We start from the raw sequence: 19,878 nt of genomic DNA on the forward strand, positions 1-19,878 counted from the left end.
TAAATATGGTTATACTTACAAGTTTAAGTATAATTCTGAAACATTGGAAAAGTCTCAATGTATGGCAGAACGAATGGGAAGAATCAAATTAGGCAGAAAGATAAAAGTTTCTCAAATCTAAAAAGATGGGAGAGTACTTTAGTATCATGTTTGTGATCATCTTAATGATTTAGAAATCATATCACAATTAGTCCTCTAAAGGTCATCTTAGTGCATTCTTATGACTAAGAAGAGGAGTCATGATTTGTTGAAATGGTTAGATCAGGAAGATGAGTCATACTTCGTTCCAAAACAATTCTTAGAGTCATACTCCAAGATTGTAACTTGAGTGACATATCTTAAAGAAAGGTTTAAAACACTTGTCAAATGTAAGAGTAAAAGTGTCCTACTCTTGTACATTTGAAATTGGTAAGTTGTGATGTTTTGGATAAAACAAAGACCAACTAAGGCCAATTGTGTGAAGTGTTTGTCTTGATAAAGAATCTGCACTATCTCTTGAATATTTGGCAAGATAGTCTTATATGTCAAGAGGATAGTGGGAGTCTTAAAGATCCTAAAAAGAATTTCAAGAACTAATCAAGAATAAAACCTGAGGTTCTTCACTAGCACACGACTTGAGGTTTATAACCTATCTTGTTGACATATTCTGTGCCCATTCCAGTTAAAGTTGGCTTTGCATAGGAGTTCTGAAAGTTCTCAATTGGTTGCATAACAACTTGGAAGCAATGACAGGCCCTGTACTGCCAGGTGGCAAGAAGTTAAGATTGCATAAGTTCAGTCCATATGAGTTTGGATTTGTCATTATCCTTGTCTTGTGACTATGGTTTTGACGATTCACATTGATAAGAACACATACACCATAAAATCTAAGGGTCATAAGGTTTCTGTCCGATTCATGAAAATGATGGTGAGGAAACACTTCCACCAAGTAGATTTGAAGCAGATGGAAAAAGGTCTAAACAATTGAGACTATGATTACGACATCCCTTTTCATAGTTCTGAAATTGTTTAGACACACATGCATGCTATCTAAGGAAAGGTGTATGATTTTGATAAAATTTTATCAAAGCATCTCGTATCAGAAATCTGAACTTTGGTAAGAAAGTCAATAAAGTATTGATTTCTAGAAGTCCAGCTGATTTCTGAGTACATGTCAAAGCTAGTGGGAGCATAAGTGTTATGCTAATAATCATCATGTTAGTGGGAGCATGATAATTATTGTTAGTGTTGCAAGTTAGCAATGTTAATTATAGAAAACAAAAGTTTCAATTCGTGAGGCTGCAGGGATTGAAAAAGTTGTTTTGCCATAATTAAGGGAGAGGATATACTTCATTTCAGTTCTAAAGGCTTAGATTGAGACCTTAATCATCTTTAGTCAAGAATATATATATGAATTTCATGTTGGATTGGTTCAACTTAAGGAAATTCTATATATTGTGTTCTCAAAATTCGATTATGATTACGGCATCCCTCTTCATAGTCAAATTTTGAAAACATGGCAAATAAAAATATTGTAGCAAAAGACTGGTCTAGAATCATGTCTTTATGTGAGACATCATGAATCGTGTACCATTTGCTTTGGGTACAGGATCGATTGCATGTGCTATAATATTTGTCATTTCTAAATTTTTCCAAATGCCCAGAGGCATTAAGAAGGGAAAAGGTCTAGAATTGGATATGCCTAAAATGATTAAGCAATTGTCGAGGACAATCTGAGGTTTACCAAAGATTGGTTGCTCAGGGACAGTTGGAAGTATAGTGCTAATTTTGGAAGGACCATATTGACATATTCTGAAAAGAGGCATCTCTTATTCAGAAGTGATAGTCAAAATGAGAATATGGAGTTGTCTCCATAGGTGGAAGTTATCTGTGTAAGATTAGAAAACTTAATGCAAGAAGCATGTCCAAAGCAATGTACTTTAAATATGAGACTTAGTTTCCATGGAGTTGATCTCCATTGGAATACCTTATAATGACTGTTGACAAGTCTTTGTGACTTTGTACATATTCATTACAAGAGGGTCAGTGCATATAAGTTTAAAATCTAAACAGATTTCGATAAATGATAGGAATTTGAAATTCTCACATTTTTCGATAAGGATTTGGGAGTGTGAAATTAGAATCATTAAAATTATGTTCAATTGGTTTATTTCACAAAGTAAGGATCATAGACAAACATAGAGTGCATACTTGGTGTATGGCAAAGCTATTGTTTAAGAAAAACATAGTGTACATGCTTGGAGCATGGGACAACTAGTGTTTTTAATTCAAGTATAAAGTTGATAAAACCGAAACAATGAATAATGAGTAATCATTATGGCGATAAATAAAAGTGTTTATTTATATTCATAGGGTTTGATACCATATTTGATTCATTTATTATTGTGTTTCACTTTGCATGTTTTGACTTCCAGAATAACTAAGTCGCTCTTCCTGAATGATTAAGTTATTCAAACCATCCACAGTCGGTCATATGTTGGAAGTAGATATGAATCAAGACTGTCATGGGTTGGTTTGTAGAGGTCCAAGTTGGTGGACAAAGTGGTGCTACAACACTCATGAGTGCTCATAAGTTCTGAGTATTGGATTCAACCCGCGCTCATTTGAATCACTTCATGGATTTTATCACGAGTGATCATGAGACGATAATATCTTATATTCTTCAAACCTAGAGATATGAGTTGTTACTATGAGTTGGTTATACATTGATTGCACGAAAACGCATTTGGTAACTCGATGTATAAAACGTGCCTTTGTGTATGATTCAACAAGTAGTAGAACAAGCCATATGAGTCGAAGTTTATCCATTCCTTTTACCTTCGTGATAAAAGCGATATATGTGGGCCCCTCGATGATTTAGCGATGACACATGTGAGTGCTTGGCCAAGCCAGGACTGATTTGATTTGTTCAATCAGTCAGTCATCATAAATCGAAAATCGGGAAACAACAAATGGACAGAGAGAATGATTATAATCCATGTCTCAGTCCATATGATATCTAGAATGGAGGAATATATGATCCCTTATCTAATGGACGCGTCATTTATTTGTTCAGAGTTCGACAGCGGCTTTAAGAGCTACGATTGCTAGTCGGGTTATGAAGTCGTACTTGCAATAATAGTTTTAGACTTATCCAAGTGGGAGACTGTTGGATTAGATGTCTAAGCCCATAACTATTATTGTTATGTACTTGACCCGAGAGTAGCATGGTCCATTTGGGTTGCATATCATCAGGACAATTTGTTAGGATGGACTTTTGAGAGAAGGTTATTTATGGTTTATTAATATATTATAAGTTATAATATATTAATATGAAATCATATGTTTTAATTAGTATCGATCAAGAATTAATTTAGTGATCAAAAGAGACTAATTAAATCTATGGGGACTAATTATGATAATTAGTTATATTTATATGTGTTGGGCTTATGATCCATGTTGGACCAAGTTTATGTATGGATACATAAAGAGTTGGGCCACATGAACCATGGATCATAAAACCCATGGGTATGGATTATGGGTTATACCCATGACCCTTGGAATCCTACATATAAATAGGTTACTCCATAGACAAAATCACCACTTCTTTTCTTAGAGAAATATGGAGGTGTTTTGGTGCATGAAATTCTCTCTCAAGAGCCACCTTTGTCTTAGGTGTGTTGTGATTCCATTTGAGGCATTTCATACTATTGGTGCTAAGCTCTTAAGGCCAAATACATCAAGACTTCAAGCCACATAAAAGGTATGTTTCCCTAACTAGTATATTATATGGTTTATGTCAAATGCATGCTAGTTATATGTTTAATGCCTTGGAAACCATTTGCATGTATAATAGAGAAAACATAGATCCAAGGTATTTAGGGTTGTAGTATACTAAAACCCAACAAGATTATGATTGTGAGATCCTTTACCACCCGGGGAAGGCCAATGTAGTGGCCGATGCGCTTAGTCGTAAGGCAGCGCCGATCAGAGACATATGCATACGGATGACAGTAGTGACTCCACTGTTGGAGCAGAACCGAGAGGCCCAGCTGGAGGCTATGAAGGAGGAACATCGGAAGAGCGAGCGTATTGTGGGACAGGTTTCCTCCTTCGACTACGACAGCCGAGGATTATTGACTCTACATCGTAGGGTATGGGTTCTCTACCATGGGGGTGTGCGCCAGGTTCTGATGGAGGAGGCACACAAATCCCGATTCTCGATTCATCCCGAGGCAACAAAGATGTACAGAGATCTTCGACCCAATTACTGGTGGCTCTGCATGAAGCGGGACGTAGCTTGGTACGTAGAGCGGTGCTTGACCTGCAGGAAGGTCAAGGCCGAGTACCAGAGGCCACACGGCAAGATGCAGCCGTTAGACATTCCCATGTGGAAATTGGAAGATATTACTATGGACTTCATCACAAGCTTCCCAAGACTGCACGGGGAGTGGATTCGATTTGGATGATCGTGGATCGGTTGACCAAGAGTGCCCATTTCATACCGATCCAGGAGAGCATTTCGGCCGAGAAGTTGGCCGGCATCTATATCCGAGAGGTAGTAGCTCGGCACGGAGTGCCAGTTTCGGTGATTTCGGACCGAGACGTGCGGTTTACTTCCAGGTTCTGGAAGAAGCTTCACGACGAGTTGGGTACTCGTCTGCACTTCAGCACAACGTTCCAGCCGTAGACGGACGGTCAGAGTGAGCGGACCATTCAAACTTTGGAGGATATGCTGCGGGCATGCGTTCTAGACTTCGGTGGTAGTTGGGATACCTATCTTCCATTAGCTGAGTTCTCTTACAACAACAACTATCACGCGAGTATCGATCGTCCTCCCTTTGAGATGCTATACGGGAGGAAGTGCAGGACCCCGATATGTTGGGGTGAGGTGGGTCAGAGGGTCATGGGGAGCACTGAAGTTGTGCTCAAGACGACAGAGAGGATTCAGCAGGTCAGGAGCAGGCTTCAGACTGCTTAGAGTCGGCAGAAAAGTTATGCCGACAAGCGCCGCTCGGACCTGGAGTTCCAGGTCGGGGATATGGTCCTCTTGAAGGTGTCGCCATGGAAGGGTGTCATCCGATTCAGGAAGCGGGGCAAGCTAGGACCCAGGTATATTGGACCCTTCAGGGTTATAGCCCGAGTGGGCAAGGTGGCGTATAGGCTGGATCTGCCAGCGGAACTCAGTCAGATCCATAACACGTTTCACGTCTCCCAGTTATGAAAGTGCCTGGTGGACGACTCGGTGGTGGTACCCTTGGAGGACATTCAGGTGGATGACAGCCTGAATTACATCGAGCGACCAGTGGTGATCCTCGACAGGAAGTCGAAGGACCTGAGGAACGAGAGGGTGGAGTTGGTGAAGGTGCAATGGCAGCACCGCAAGGGATCAGAATGGACTTGGGAGCTGGAGGAAGAGATGAGGGAGCACTACCCCGAGCTTTTTCCAGGTTCAGCAGAAGACTTCGAGGACGAAGTCTAAAATAAGTGGGGGAGATTTGTAACACCGGATTGCTGGTATGTATTTTATTTATGAATTTTATGTATTTTCTCTGGGACTCGACGAGTTGATGGCCCAACTCGTCGAGTAGAGACAGGATCTGCGGGAAGTTTAAGTGACCTAATCGACGAGTCGAGGACTGACTCAGCGAGTAGGTGTTGTTTGGGTGAAACCCTAAATTTGAGGGTCTGCACCCTATTTAAACTTCTTATTGCAGCCTCCATCGTCCCTTATGCTCCCAGAACACCTCATATCGAAACCCTAGCCGCTTTGAGTGATCTAAGGCCATTTTTGGTGCTTTTGGGTGGTTTGTGAAGCTTGAAAGGAAGGAAGAAGCTTGGGAATTCGAGTTGGGGCTTGTAGATCCAGAGATCTTATTCCATCTTCAGCTCAATCAAGGTAAATGCCCCCTGTTTTGGTCTTCCATTTGGTTGTTCATCTTTAGAGCTTAGATTTTGGGTGCATTTAGGGCTTTCTAAGCCATTTCGGATTTGTGAGGTGATTCATGGGGATTCTACTTTCAGATCTGAGCCATTGGTGGGGTCCCATGGCATAAAGGTGCCAACTATATGGCCATGAGAGCCCCATGCACATTGTAGAGCACCTTTTATGGATTTTTGAGCCAAAGACCCCATGCATGTGCACCAAGTTTGGAACTTTACGTATAAAATGGACATTAGGAGGCCAGATCTATGGTTTTGACATGTTAAGACCCATTTAAATCGACTGTATAGTAAGGGTCAAGAAGGGACTCGACGAGTTGTTCTTGAAACTCGGCGAGTCGGTGTGTAGTGACCACTAAATCCCTTCTGTGGTTGGACTAGTGGTTCGGGAAGGAAGTCCCGTAAATGTTTAGACTCGTAAAGGGACATGGGAATCATGGGACTCGACGAGTGTATGAACAGACTCGGCGAGTCCAAGGCAACCTCCCAACCTTTGAAGATGGACTCGACGAGTTGTTCATACAACTCGGCGCGTCATAGACTGGACACGTTCTTATGAGGGAGATGAACTCACCGAGTTGAAGGAAGAACTCCGCGAGTCGGATGAAGATGTTCCCGATGGTTTGAATGAAGGAGAACTCGACGAGTTCTCGCAAGGCTCGACGAGTGGTGACAGGGTTGGATCGGGTTATTGGAGCATGGTAGACCAACTCGGCGAGTCAGGTCAACTGGGCGTTGACTTTGATCAATGTTGACTTGCCTGGTTTTGGTATTGACCCTGGTTGGGTTGTATGTTCGGTTTGATGACTTGAAGGTTGTCGTGTAGGGATTGAGGAGTCGAGGAGGGCCGACCTTCGCGCCGAGGACAGTTCAGACACTACACGACATCGATGTGAGTTACCTTCCAGTAGCGGTGGGTCTACGGCCACAATGCCGGCCCACCAGTAGGATTTGTATGTTGGATGATTGTCTTTGTGATATTCATCTAGGTTTGCTACTACCTGTTATGTTTATGTGCTAGCATGATATGATGTTACGTGATGATGGTAGTAGTAAGGGGAAAATAGTCCCCAAGTTACCGGCCGATAGGGTCGAAAGGGTAGCTTAGTACCCAACTATGTTAGATTATGATTACGTGACTGTATGTGATAGACCGGTCGAGAGGACCGAAGGGGTAGGCCAGCACCCATAAATGCTAGGCGAGGTCACCGGTCGAGAGGAACGAAGGGGTAGGCCAGCACCCAGAAATGCTAGGCAAGGTCACCGGTCGAGAGAACCGAAGGGGTAGGTCGGCACCCAGATATGCCTGACAGTATGTATGTCATGTGTTTGTATGGTATGTGGTATGATGGGGGAACTCACTAAGCTTCGTGCTTATAGTTTTCAGTTTTGTTTCAGGTACCTCTTCAGCGAAGGGGAAGGAGCCGGCGCGGTAGCTGCACATCATACACACATTGGATTCCGCATTATGAGATTTCTTGGGATTGTACTCTGACATCGTCACTACTTTTATGATATGATTTTCAGACATGAGATTATGGTTTTTACGAAATGATATGACTTCATGATATTTTCTTATAAATGTTTTCTATGTTGTATACCAAAAATCGAAATTTTTGGACTTGAAAAATGGGATGTTACACTCTCATGGCTATACTCAAATAAGACCCTCCGGTCAATGTGTCTCAGTGGGACCCTCCGGTTCCACAACTCGGGTGGACCCTCCGGTCCTAACTCAGCAAGATCAGAATAATACACAACATAAATCACATAGACAAAATGAAGGATATCACAATACTCAATATAAGCACATAAGACCCTCCGATCACACAAAGGTTACCACTCTAGGTAAGTATAGTGAGAAGACTCACCTCGTAAGAAATCGGATAACCTTGAACTCAAATCACCGGTCTAGCCTCCGCCTAATACATACGATAATTATCTCTAATTAATAACGACTCTCAAAGAAGCTAGACTAAACCCTTCCACAAACTCACAGAAGGATAAAAGACCATTTTACCCTTCCATGGCCTTAATAGTCCACAAATTAACCAAACCCTAAAAGTCAACGGCAGTGCGTACGCCGCGCGTACAAGCCCTCTATGCTGGGCGTACTCCTTCGCCATGCACGCATCGGGGATTCTCGACCCTACGTTGCGCAGGCTGGGATTACACTCAGCGTACGTGAAAGTTTTGTTCTTCCTACTCATTTGGTCTTAATCCGTTAAGACCTTAGGTCAAATATCAGATCTGGACTCCCTAAAGGCTCATACTCCATAAAGTCTGTGACTTTAAGCCTTTGCATGGCTGAAAAAGTCACAAACACCAAAACTCTCACTCTCTATTCTCAAGAATGCTCATATCTCATGCATGGGGTGGTTTTGACGTCCAAGACTCCATTTTTATGAAACCACTCCATTAAATCACTCAAAGGGACATATATTAGGCTTTGGAGTTTCAACAACTCATAAAGCTTCAAGCTTTGGGACCAAAAACCCTAAAATGGACCACATAAAACACAAATAAAAAAGGATGAGAAAGCTTTGAGCTTTATACCTCTAACTGAAGCTCCAACCACAGATAAGCTCAGATCCAAAGTCTGGACTCCTACTCCTTCCTCTTCAAAGCTCCTTCTTCACTCTAAAGAAACCACAAGAACACTTAATAGCTCACAAATGGACACACAAGCTCAAGGGACGAGAAATTAGGGTTTGAGAGGGTTGAGGTTTGGGAATGGTGGCCATAAATAAGGCCATCATGTTCTTTATATAGGGACACACCCTTAATTAGGGTTTTCACTCTGGGCCTAGTACGCCCAGCGTACTAGGTGGCTTCCGCGTCAAAAAGACGCATATGAGTATGCTGAGCGTACACACGCGTACGCCCTGCGTACTCACTTACCACCTTTTCTCTAATAAAGGGCCAAACTTGACAATTACCAAAAGAACAAGGGTTGATGAGGTATACCTGATTTAGGGATGTTACACTGACAATATGTTTAGACATCCTAATCCTAAACTCTCTGATATAAGACTTTAGAATACTTATAATTCTTTCATGTTTTGGAATGATTTTGATTTAATTCTTTTAGTATTTGAGATTCGTAAGACTTAATATATTTCCAAATCTTATTGCCTATCATGACGAATATATATATATATATATATATATATATATATATATATATATATATATATATGTTAATTATTGGTTACTTTATCGAAAAAACTTCTTTCTTTATTATTTTCTTTTAATACATATCACATGACATTGGGTTCCCTTTCACACACTAGGGGGTGTTTGGATAGGGAAAAAAGAGGGTGATTATTGCTTATTGCTTATTCCCACCACAATAAACTAAGTTTAAGTGTTTGGATATGAATCCTTAAAAATCAGCTTATTGTGGTAAAAATAATCTAAATAACCTGATTTTAATAAGCATCTCCCCCCTGAAAGGTCTAGTATGCTCAAGAGTCATATTAAAGTGATATTGCTAAATAACATATGATATTAATGGGTCACACTAACAACAACTTGATACGATTGATTATTTACTGGAAATTGATTTTAATAAATATTGAATAAAACTCCTATAATTAAATTGGAAATTATTTATTTCTAGGAAATAATTAATTTTCATTAGCAAGTAACATAATATATCATATGGTATGATATATTAAGTCATTTACAACATTTTGGACCATAAAGACTTTTTGTCTTTAACAAAAAGTTACGGTTTATATTTTATAAAAGAGTTTATAAAATTTACCTTGTTTGACTTTTTTTTATACAAAAAAAAAACGTGAGCATGCTTACAAACATGCTAGTGATGGGTTTTTGATTTGTTTAATAAAAAGAAATCATGCTTTAGAAGCATGCATGGACATTATTATAATATGGAGACAAGTTTGTCTAAAATTGAAGGAACTAATGGTTATTAACTTCACTTTATGCATATAAATAAGAGGGCTTGCACTTGGCTTCTTTGCTCATTCTCTTCTTTGATGCAAGGCCGAAACTTGTTTCTTCCCTCTCATTCTCTCTAGTTTTGCTTTGAAGACATGAAGATTACTTGCTTTCACATGCCCCTTCAAGTTCATATTGGTTATGAACTTAAAGCTTAAGGGTTTAATAGTTTTGGACTAGCATCTACATCAAGTTGAGTCATTGTTGGTGTCTCAAAGGTTCCACATTCTTCGTCAGCTTCCAAGCCTCCCACGAGGACCCAAAGAACTACAAAGGTTATTATTTCTTCATCATTTCTTTGGTTGATGTTTAAATCTTTCTATAATTTGCAAGAATATCATTGGTGGGTATAAAATGTTTATGTTATTTCAAAATTAAAGTCTTCTGTTGCCATATTTTTTTAGTTTATGAAACTATTTTTGAACTAAAACCCAACACCCCTTTGTTTATTGCTTATTGCTTATTCCCACCACAAACACTTTTGCAAAAACTATTTATTCCCACCGCAATAAGCTAATAAGTTATAAGCTAATTTATCCAAACGACCGTAAGAATGTAAGAATGATATGCCATGAAAAGAGGAAAAAGAACGAAAAGAGAGATATAGAGAGGGAGAAAGAGACGGCAAGAAAATGTCGCACAACTCAAACTAGTGATGTTTACTGCGATAAAACATGAGACATAAGTTCCACCTCATTCTTACTCTTATTGCACTCCACTCCCACCTAACCTATTGAAAATAAGTTACTTGCATGAATAACCTCGTCCTAAATTATCACCAATCCTAGCCCTAATTCATACTTCACATTCCATCGAGTAGAGCTTTCCTTCAATTAAAGTTTTAATTTAAGTCGAGTCTGTATACTTCATAAAGACAATGGCTTGAAAAGTTAAAGACCTTTGTTTCATTAGACGCGAACTCGATTATTTGAAATGACACAATGAAAGCCAGACGCTTACTCATGAATGAGGTCATTACGCAGCATCGTCGAAACTTCTGTGTATGCTTTGTCGACGACGACCCTGGCGGCAAACCATTGTGAAGTAGTCAAGTTAGGAACTATCAGGGATACTTACACTGCCAATATTCTATTAGGAGGTTATTTAAAAATCAGAGAACTGCGAATTGCCTGCAAACTGTTCGACGAAATTCCTCAAAAAGACACTGTTTCTTGGAATTCATTAATAGCTGGTTACGTGAACTATGGAGATCTTGAGAGTGCCTGGGAGGTTCTAATACGTATGAAACGTTGTGGGTTTTGCTTTGATGGTTACACATTTGGTAGTATACTCAAGGGTATTGCTTCTAATGATTGTCTCTTTGCTGGGCAACAAGTGCATGCGAATATCATTAAGACAGGGTATGATGAAAATGTGTACTCAGGAAGTGCTCTTTTGGACATGTATGCAAAATGTGGTGGAGTGGTGGATGCACATAAGTGTTTCAATTGCATCCCTAACCCGAATTCAGTGTCATGGAATGCTCTGATTTCCGGGTATGTTGAAACTGGTGACCATGTGAATTCTTTTCAGCTATTCAAATCGATGCATAGGGAAGGTGTGAGGCTTGATGATGGCACCTTTTCCCCAATTCTAACATTGTTTAATAAACCTGAGTTCCATGAGCTAACAATGCAGGTCCACTGTGCGATCATAAAACATGGTATGGAATCTGATAGCTCTGTACTTAATGCTACAATCAGTGCTTACTCCAAGTGTGGGTCAATCAAAGAAGCCAAGGTGGTATTTGATGGTGGAGTTGACTTTCGTGACATTGTCTCTTGGAATGCCATGCTGGCAGCTTGCTTGGAACATGATGAACGAGTCCTTGCATTTAATCTTTTCTCCAAGATGCAAATATTGGGATTTGAACCCGACATTTATACATACACTAGCATGATAAGTTCTTGCTTCGAAGAAGAAATCCGGAATCAAGGACAATCTTTACATGCATTGGTAATCAAAAGGGGAGTCGAACATCTGACACCAATTTCAAATTCATTGATGGCTATGTTTAGTGGACCTCCTGGCAACTATATGGCATATGCAATAAGAATATTCGAGCACATGGAGTTCAAAGACCGAGTTTCTTGGAATTCAATGTTAACAGGACTTTCACAACATGGGTTTAGTGAGAATTCCTTGAAACTTTTTCAGATAATGCAATCTGGAAACCTAGAGATGGATTATTATGCATTTTCTGCAGTCCTTAGATCTTGTGCAGATCTGGCAACCTTACAATTGGGTCAACAAACCCATGGTCTGACCATAAGATCAGGTTTTGAGTCTAATGAATTTGTAACTAGCTCTTTGGTAGTCATGTACTCTAAGTGTGGGATCATTGAGGATGCTAGAAGATCCTTTGAAACTTCCCATAAACAAAACTCAGTTACATGGAACTCGATGATGTTTGCATATGCCCAAGATGGTCAAGGTCATGTTGCACTGGATCTTTTCTCTCAAATGAGGGAAAGAAAAGTGAAAGTGGATCATATAACTTTTGTTGCAGTTCTAACTGCATGTAGCCACATTGGTTTAGTTGAAGAAGGATATGAGTTTTTAAAAAATATGGAATCTGATTATGGGATTTCACCTCGAATGGAACATTATGCTTGTGTGGTTGATCTACTGGGACGTGCTGCACGTCTCAAAGAGGCAAAAGAGGTGGTTGGGTCAATGCCATTTCAACCTAATGCAATGGTATGGAAGACTTTATTGGGGGCTTGTAGATTGTGTGGTGATGTTGAATTAGCTATGGAAGTGGGAAACTTTTTATTGAAATCAGAACCTTATGAACATTGCACTTATGTTCTTCTATGTGACTTGTATGGACATCTTAGGCGATGGGATGAAGTTGCTGTTTTAAAGAGAATTATGAAAGAGAAAGGGGTGAAGAAGGTACCAGGTTGGAGTTGGATAGAAGTTCAGAATCAGTTGCATGCCTTTAATGCTGATGATCATTCACACACTCGAAACCAGGAGATATACCAAATGTTGACAAAATTAACCAATAATATTGCAAGTTTGAAGATTTTTTATGATCCGGATACTTTGATGCATGATTGTGATTATGTTATTATGAATAGAAGACCTACCATGCTTCAAGATTCAGAAGCTTCATTTTCTATGGAATGCTATTAAGTTGCTACATTTGGAATGTCGGATCAAATCTTGACCACTGGAAGGCTCTTTGAGATGTAAATCAGGTACTTCATATATTTTCTACATACGAGTTTTTAAAAGTTTGTTAAATTTTGAGATCTTAATCGGGTACATATTGATATTGTTGCTCAATCTTTGTGTTTATGTCCTCCGAAATTTATAATGTTATAAAATTTGGGGTTTATTGTCGAAGGTATAGGTTGCCAAAGTATGGTAGAACTAGGTGTGGATTCTGTTAGCTATTTCTAAGATTATCTGTGTTTATTATCGCCATTTTGTTTTAGTATTGAAGTAAAAGTGTTGTAGGGTTATTAGCTGACTAGTTAAGGCCATCTCCACCTATACCAAATCCCATTTGTTGTACCATTTTTTGCATCGTTTTGGTGTAAACGAATTGTATAACACCAAATTTGGTGTCATGTGCCAATTTTAGTCCTTCAAGTTTTAGGTTTATACATTTCGCGTTTATTTAATCGTATAGTTGTATTTTAAACGTAATAATTGTTACTTGTAATATTATGTTATGTATTAAATTGATATTAATTAATCATGGATATTTTACGTTACGAATGTATTTAAATGCAATTCTTTTTATATAACAAATTTTTCTTTACCCATATAATAATCTATTCGGATGAATTATATATGAATAATTTATTTGGCTATAGTTGTGTAATAATATAATTTATAAAGTTATTGTAATGCAAAATATGTAAGACAATTTTGTAACGCTAAAAAAATATAAGGTGTGTTTTGAAAATCTATATAAGTTACAAAAAAAGAATATACTTTTTGTTGTTAAAGATGGTGTATTTGGTTGTATGAAACTATCACTGTTTGCACCATTTTACACCATTTTTTGTGCATATGGTGTTATGGGATGAGCTTTGAAATCACCTTCTACATGAATATAATTACATATACCTTTCAAAAGTGCCCTCTGTCTCTGTGTCAAGATATATACAAGCAGAGTGTCACCATAGCATGAAGAAACAAAGTTTACAACCCTAAGAATATCTTTAAAATACAATTAGTAATGGTAACTATCACTTAAGGTATAAAATATGCATAAAGAAGTTGTTAGTGGATGCCTAATAGTGGAGATTATGGGATTGCCAATTTGCCATTGCCTACCACCTCCACCATAAGGTTTAGTTTACTGTGATTCATGAACTTCTTGGAGATTCATATATATTTTATACAATCTGATAGACTTAACCACTATTATCTCACTAATCCATGAATTTTAACAATATTAAAACCATTAGTGATTCAGCTTATGCAGATTTTTATCTTACTAGTTGCAGGTTTACCGAAATTTGCAGCCGCCATACATCATAGCACTATATAGTATATTACTAGTTTCAGATGCTTTGTCAATATCCACTTTTTCGTGATAAATTATTTTATTAACCTTGTTGATGAGACGACTTCATTTATATGACACTATATATATATACGTTAAGTCATAAGTGATTCTCCAACTATAATTCACATACCATTTGACTCGTCATGAAGAACTCAACCAACATCACCTTTGCATGGTTCATAACCATCTCCATGTTATGTTTGCTTGCAAATTCTCAACTAACAACAACTTTTTACTCAAAGTCATGTCCCAACCTTCTCAGTATTGTACGCAAACAAATGATGAACGCGATCAAAACCGAAACAAGAATGGCAGCTTCTTTACTCCGCCTTCACTTCCATGATTGTTTTGTAAATGTAAGTCCTTATTTAATCATTTAATCCATATAATGCCAAATTACCCATCTTAACATCAAAAAAAAAAAAAAAAAAAAAAAATAGGGGTGTGATGCATCAATTTTATTGGACGGAAGCAACGGAGAGAAAACCGCTTTTCCAAACATCAATTCCGCTAGAGGATACGAGGTGGTGGATGCCATTAAAACCGCTGTGGAAAGCTCGTGTAGTGGAGTAGTTTCATGTGCTGACATTCTCGCGATAGCTGCCCGGGATTCCGTTCTCTTGGTAAGTATCAAAACATCCTGCCCGAATTAGAAAAAGAAACTGACCGCAAAATCAAATCATTTGCAGAGTGGGGGACCATCATGGAAGGTTTTACTAGGAAGACGGGACGGGCTTGTGGCGAACCAATCTGGAGCTAATTCAAAACTACCCGCGCCATTTGAGTCGGTTGGTAACATCACACTCAAGTTTGAAGCTGTAGGCCTTAATCTCACCGACGTCGTGTCACTATCAGGTAGGTATACTGTGTTTGACGTGTATTGGACTGAGATTGATACTGATACTGTAAAAATTGTAGGTGCGCATACGATCGGGTTAGCGAGTTGTGCTACGTTTCAAAACAGATTATTTAACTTCTCGGGATCAAATGGTCCGGATAGCACGATGTTGGATGGGAACATGGTGTCGGGGCTTCAGAATTTATGTTCACCCGGAGATGTTACCCGGACAACTCAACTTGACTGGAACTCAACGGATTTGTTTGATAATAATTATTTTCAAAATTTGGTCAAAGGGAGGGGAGTTCTTGAGTCTGATCAGTTTTTGTATTCGAGTGCTCAGGCTGTGTCAACTACAAGAAGTCTTGTTGATGTTTACAGTAAAAACCCCAAGCTTTTTTCTGATGATTTTGCTAATTCCATGGTCAAAATGGGGAACATAGAACCACTTACTGGGTCGGCTGGAGAGATTAGGAAGAATTGCAGGGTTGTTAATTCCTAATTTGACTACTGTTTCTTTTTCTAAGATTATGTAACAGAAGTTATTATATCCTGCAGGAGTTAGATGCAAATAATGGGAATAAAGTGTTTTTTTTTAGTTAAACCCTTTGGATTCTGTATAAATTCTGCGTGATTCCACATTACCTAATTACCATGACTTAAAAAGATTGAATATTTGTTGATTAGACGGATGGATAATTAGGTAATCTAAAATAATAGGTTTCCCTTATATGATCTTATAATTACTCTATCTTAAATCAAATTATCTCAATTTCAAGCAATTAAAAAAAATACTAATCGCAATTAGTTTTTGCCGGATATCCAAAATCCTCTTTAGTTATATCTTATAACTTGCAAGTGTGAAAAACACCACTTCAATGATAGAGCAGATTCATGCCCAAACCACCAATCTTCCCTCCCTCAATTTCTTGGTTATAAAATCAAAAAGTACTCATTTATTACCTTCTCGCATTGATTCAATTCGGGTACATCAATTGTCACTCACTGATTTGGAAGGCATTACACACAGAAAGTCTTAATTTGTCTAGTACACAACATAACGTACAAGAACTCAACTTTTTCCAAAATGCAGAACTGCAAACATTTCGATCAACAGCCCTGTTCTTGTGTTCTCTGTACACAAGCTTCAAGAAAGCCCTTTCACCCTTCCAGTTTCAGTGTCAAGATCAATGTCATAAAAGCAAGGGCGTGTAGGAAGTCCAGGCATTGTACTCATCGTCCCCACCAATGGGTAAATAAACCCAGCACCAACACTTCCCCTAACATCCCTAATAGGTAACACAAATCCTGTAGGGGCTCCCTTTGCTGAGGCATTATCAGAAAACGAGTATTGCGTTTTTGCCATACAGATTGGCAAACCAGAAAACCCTTGTTTGCTATACATCTCAATCTGTTTCTCCGCCTTTCAAATCAAAAAGAAAGAAAAATACGGAATCATTAACTTGTTTGAAGTTTACAGGGATTTGATTCTGTTAAAAAGAAAAAACCCTAGAAAGTTATACCTGTTCTGAGTACTCAACACCACTAGCACCATATGATCTTGCTATGGCTTCTATCTTCTCTTTGATGCTTATATCCAAAGGGTACAAGAATCTCAAAGGTTGTGTCGCGCTTTCACAGGCTTTTTGTACAGCAATCCCAAGCTCAATCTAGGGACAAAATCGACATTTACTATCACGTTAATTATATATATTTTTTTCAATAAAGTTAAGAATGAAGATCAGTGATGACTAACCGCTCCTTTTCCACCATGGGCATGGTGAGTGCAAAGAACTGCATCAAAAGCACCAGCTCCAATGGCAACGTTCTTGACAGCAGCAATTTCTGCATCAGTATCAGTTGAAAACTTATTCACAGCCACAACAACATTCACCCCATACGCCTTTGTGTTCTCAATGTGTCGAATCAAATTCACACACCCTGCTTCAACAAGACCGACGTTTTCATTAACATAAGCCTTATCAAGCGGTTTTCCGGCAGTTACCAAGGGCCCACCACCATGCATCTTCAGAGCCCTAATCGTGGCCACAATAATAGCACATTGAGGTTTCAACCCGCTATATCGGCATTTAATGTTCATAAACTTTTCGGTTCCTATATCCGATCCAAAACCCGCTTCTGTCACAACATACCCACCAGGGCCCACCAGCTTCAACGCAATTTTATCAGCCACAATTGAAGAGTTTCCATGGGCTATGTTGGCAAACGGGCCCGCATGAACAAGAACAGGGGTGCCTTCAAGAGTCTGCATTAGGGTTGGATTAATGGCGTCTTTCATGAGCACAGTCAATGCGCCACCAAGCCCAAGATCATCAGCTGTTACAGGGTCACCGGATTTGCTGTTTCCAATCACCATCTTCCCGAGGCGTTCTCTCATGTCAGATAAAGATGTTGTCAGGGCTAAAACCGCCATTATCTCACTAGCAACTGATATGTCAAAAGCTGTTTCTCTCACCATTCCTTTCTCATCAGGGCCTTGACCCACAGTGATTTTCCTCAAGAAACGGTCATTTACATCCATAACCCTCCTCCATGTGATGCTATCAGGGTCAATGTCAAGTCTTGCAAATTTGTTGACTTCTTCTGGGGTCAAATCCTCGGGTTTTGTTTTGGTAATATTCAGCTTTTTTAATCGTCTGAACATTATGTCATTGAAAGTGCGGACACCTTCTTTGTTTGGTGGGCATAAGCGACTGAACAGAGCTTTATCACTTTGTGTATTTTCATGGAAGATTCGTGTGTCAATGGCAGCAGCAAGAAGGTTGTTTGAGGCAGTGATTGCATGAATGTCACCGGTCAAATGAAGATTGAACTCGTCCATGGGGATGACTTGACTGTAACCACCACCGGCTGCACCACCTTTGATCCCAAATGTTGGCCCTTGTGATGGTTGTCTGAGGGTGGTGACAACCTAACAACATCAAGAATGTGATCATGAACATTAAACCCTAATTTTTACAAGAACCCACAACCTAAATTGCATTATATACAAGTAGAACAACAATGTTATAACTAAAGATCAAGATGTAATCATGTAATGACTGAAAGCCATATGAGATTCTAGATATGAAAATGAAAAATGTGAAAATTAAGTGAAGAATGTTTACCTTTTTATCAAGGAAAGCTCCCAAAGCTTGACAAAGACCAACAGTGGTAGTAGACTTGCCTTCTCCAAGAGGTGTTGGAGTAATTCCTCCAACAACAACATAATACCCATCTTGTCTTTCTTTGAGTTCATCAAAAACAGACAACAAAACCTAAAAAAAATCCAAACACCCAAATCACAAAAAAAAAAAAAAAAATCTAAAATTTTCGCATACCCATATCATTGCACAACAAAATCCAGAATTTACACATACTTAAAATCGCTAAATCAGTCGTATAATATCTCGGTTGAGAAAAGAGCTCCGTTTTCAATGGCCATTTACATGATCCCATTTGGCTTTTCTCTTTTAAAAAAGATTCTCGGAAATCGATTTGAAGTAATAAAAAAAAAGGAAGTAACATCCGATATCAATTTTATAGCTTTTGGGGATCAAATGGGTATTTTATTTCTTTAAGTTCATTATTCACAGACAACAAAACCTAAAACTTACACATGGCCAGATAATAATAAAAAATGGCCAGATCATAACATACTACACAAAAAAGAGATTAAGTTTGACTTTTGACGACAAACCTAGTAGTATCCAGTTGTAAGATCGATAACAAAATTTTCCCAAGATCTACCTGAAGTAAAGAGAGGTCACTTTGACTTCCAAAGTCAGACTGTAGCTATGGGGACTAAATTACATCGCTAACAAACGAAGTGTAAATTAAGATTGTACAAAGAAATGCGAAGAGCACATACCTTGGCCTTGTATTTTCCGTAAAGATCATAGTGGTCAGGGTTAAGATTGAGATCTTTAGCAATCTCAGCGATGTGTAGAGGAATAACAGAATTTGCAATATCTATATCTGCTGGAACAGGAGATACCACTTCTAATTTTCTTGAACTCATCTTTGTTCTTCGAGATAAAGGGGGGTTTTACGCAAAGATCTTGGATTTCTTCCCCTAGGTTTTAATCTTTTTATAGAAAAGAATAAAAAAACAATGAATCTATGTCATTCGTTCTTGGATGCACTGTCAGACTGTGTTTATGAATAATTGTGATTAGTGTTGAATATTGAAATGCGGACCTTGTGTGGGCTTGGTCCTATTGATCAAGGATAGTGGAGCCCATGCAATTGCAGTTGCATTTTACTCTATTTGACTTTCTACGAGTGACACTTTGAAAAAATCAAATGTGAAAATCCGATAGTTGATGACAAATTATAAAAATATTTATATGTTTACCTTCGTGGTTTTAGTTTCTAATATAGTTGGTTTTTTTTATGGTTTTTTCTAATTATTTTAAAGATAAAATTGCAAAAATGTTCCATATGCTAAGTCAAAAATCATCATTTTGGTTTAAAAAGTTTTGAACTTAGCGACACTGATTTAAAAAGTTGATTTTGTTACGAGTTTTGTCTAATTCAAAAGTCATTTTTGTCATTTATATTTGTTTTTCCATTTTCTTTTTATTACTTTCATTAAAATAAACTAAAATAAAAAACCTAC

General features: G+C 38.5%; 3 protein-coding genes across 4 annotated transcripts; 2 read left to right on the forward strand and 1 right to left on the reverse strand.

Moving 5' to 3' along the window:
- Window positions 1–10,522: 10,522 nt before the first annotated feature.
- On the forward strand, window positions 10,523–14,772 carry LOC145160805 (Pentatricopeptide repeat (PPR) superfamily protein). Of its 2 annotated transcripts, none has more exons than XM_079080140.1 (2): window positions 10,523–13,094; window positions 14,682–14,772. In XM_079080140.1, exon 1 carries the CDS (start codon window positions 10,855–10,857, stop codon window positions 13,027–13,029), a length of 2,175 nt encoding a protein of 724 aa, XP_078936266.1. In that variant the 5' UTR covers window positions 10,523–10,854; the 3' UTR covers window positions 13,030–13,094; window positions 14,682–14,772. The 2 variants fall into 2 exon arrangements, with proteins under 2 accessions (XP_078936266.1, XP_078936265.1); XM_079080139.1 differs by having other exon boundaries at window positions 14,662–14,760.
- On the forward strand, window positions 14,097–15,861 carry LOC145160807 (peroxidase N-like). The gene is made up of 4 exons (XM_079080141.1): window positions 14,097–14,775; window positions 14,860–15,042; window positions 15,109–15,274; window positions 15,338–15,861. The coding sequence occupies exons 1-4, from the start codon at window positions 14,563–14,565 to the stop codon at window positions 15,757–15,759; spliced, it is 984 nt and encodes a 327-aa protein (XP_078936267.1). The 5' UTR covers window positions 14,097–14,562; the 3' UTR covers window positions 15,760–15,861.
- A 329-nt stretch (window positions 15,862–16,190) lies between these two features.
- LOC145160808 (formate--tetrahydrofolate ligase) lies at window positions 16,191–19,443 on the reverse strand. The gene is made up of 5 exons (XM_079080142.1): window positions 19,129–19,443; window positions 18,386–18,535; window positions 17,014–18,189; window positions 16,781–16,927; window positions 16,191–16,680 (listed from the first exon to the last, which is right to left on the reverse strand). Exons 1-5 carry the CDS (start codon window positions 19,276–19,278, stop codon window positions 16,405–16,407), a joined length of 1,899 nt encoding a protein of 632 aa, XP_078936268.1. The 5' UTR covers window positions 19,279–19,443; the 3' UTR covers window positions 16,191–16,404.
- Between the last annotated feature and the right edge of the window lie 435 nt (window positions 19,444–19,878).

Source organism: Lactuca virosa, chromosome 2 (genome assembly GCF_052849685.1).
Source record: "Lactuca virosa cultivar CGN04683 chromosome 2, Lactuca_virosa_CGN04683_v6, whole genome shotgun sequence".
NCBI lineage: Eukaryota > Viridiplantae > Streptophyta > Magnoliopsida > Asterales > Asteraceae > Lactuca > Lactuca virosa.

Excerpts from the sequence above, each read along its gene's own strand:
- LOC145160805 (XM_079080140.1), top strand. The coding sequence starts at position 10,855 with ATGAGGTCATTACGCAGCATCGTCGAAACTTCTGTGTATGCTTTGTCG.
- LOC145160807 (XM_079080141.1), top strand. The coding sequence starts at position 14,563 with ATGAAGAACTCAACCAACATCACCTTTGCATGGTTCATAACCATCTCC. Across the intron at positions 15,043-15,108 it reads CCCGGGATTCCGTTCTCTTG|AGTGGGGGACCATCATGGAA; the intron begins GTAAGTATCAAA and ends AATCATTTGCAG. Across the intron at positions 15,275-15,337 it reads CGACGTCGTGTCACTATCAG|GTGCGCATACGATCGGGTTA; the intron begins GTAGGTATACTG and ends TAAAAATTGTAG.
- LOC145160808 (XM_079080142.1), bottom strand. The coding sequence starts at position 19,278 with ATGAGTTCAAGAAAATTAGAAGTGGTATCTCCTGTTCCAGCAGATATA. Across the intron at positions 18,190-18,385 it reads GAGCTTTCCTTGATAAAAAG|GTTGTCACCACCCTCAGACA; the intron begins GTAAACATTCTT and ends TGATGTTGTTAG. Across the intron at positions 16,928-17,013 it reads CCCATGGTGGAAAAGGAGCG|ATTGAGCTTGGGATTGCTGT; the intron begins GTTAGTCATCAC and ends TTTTGTCCCTAG.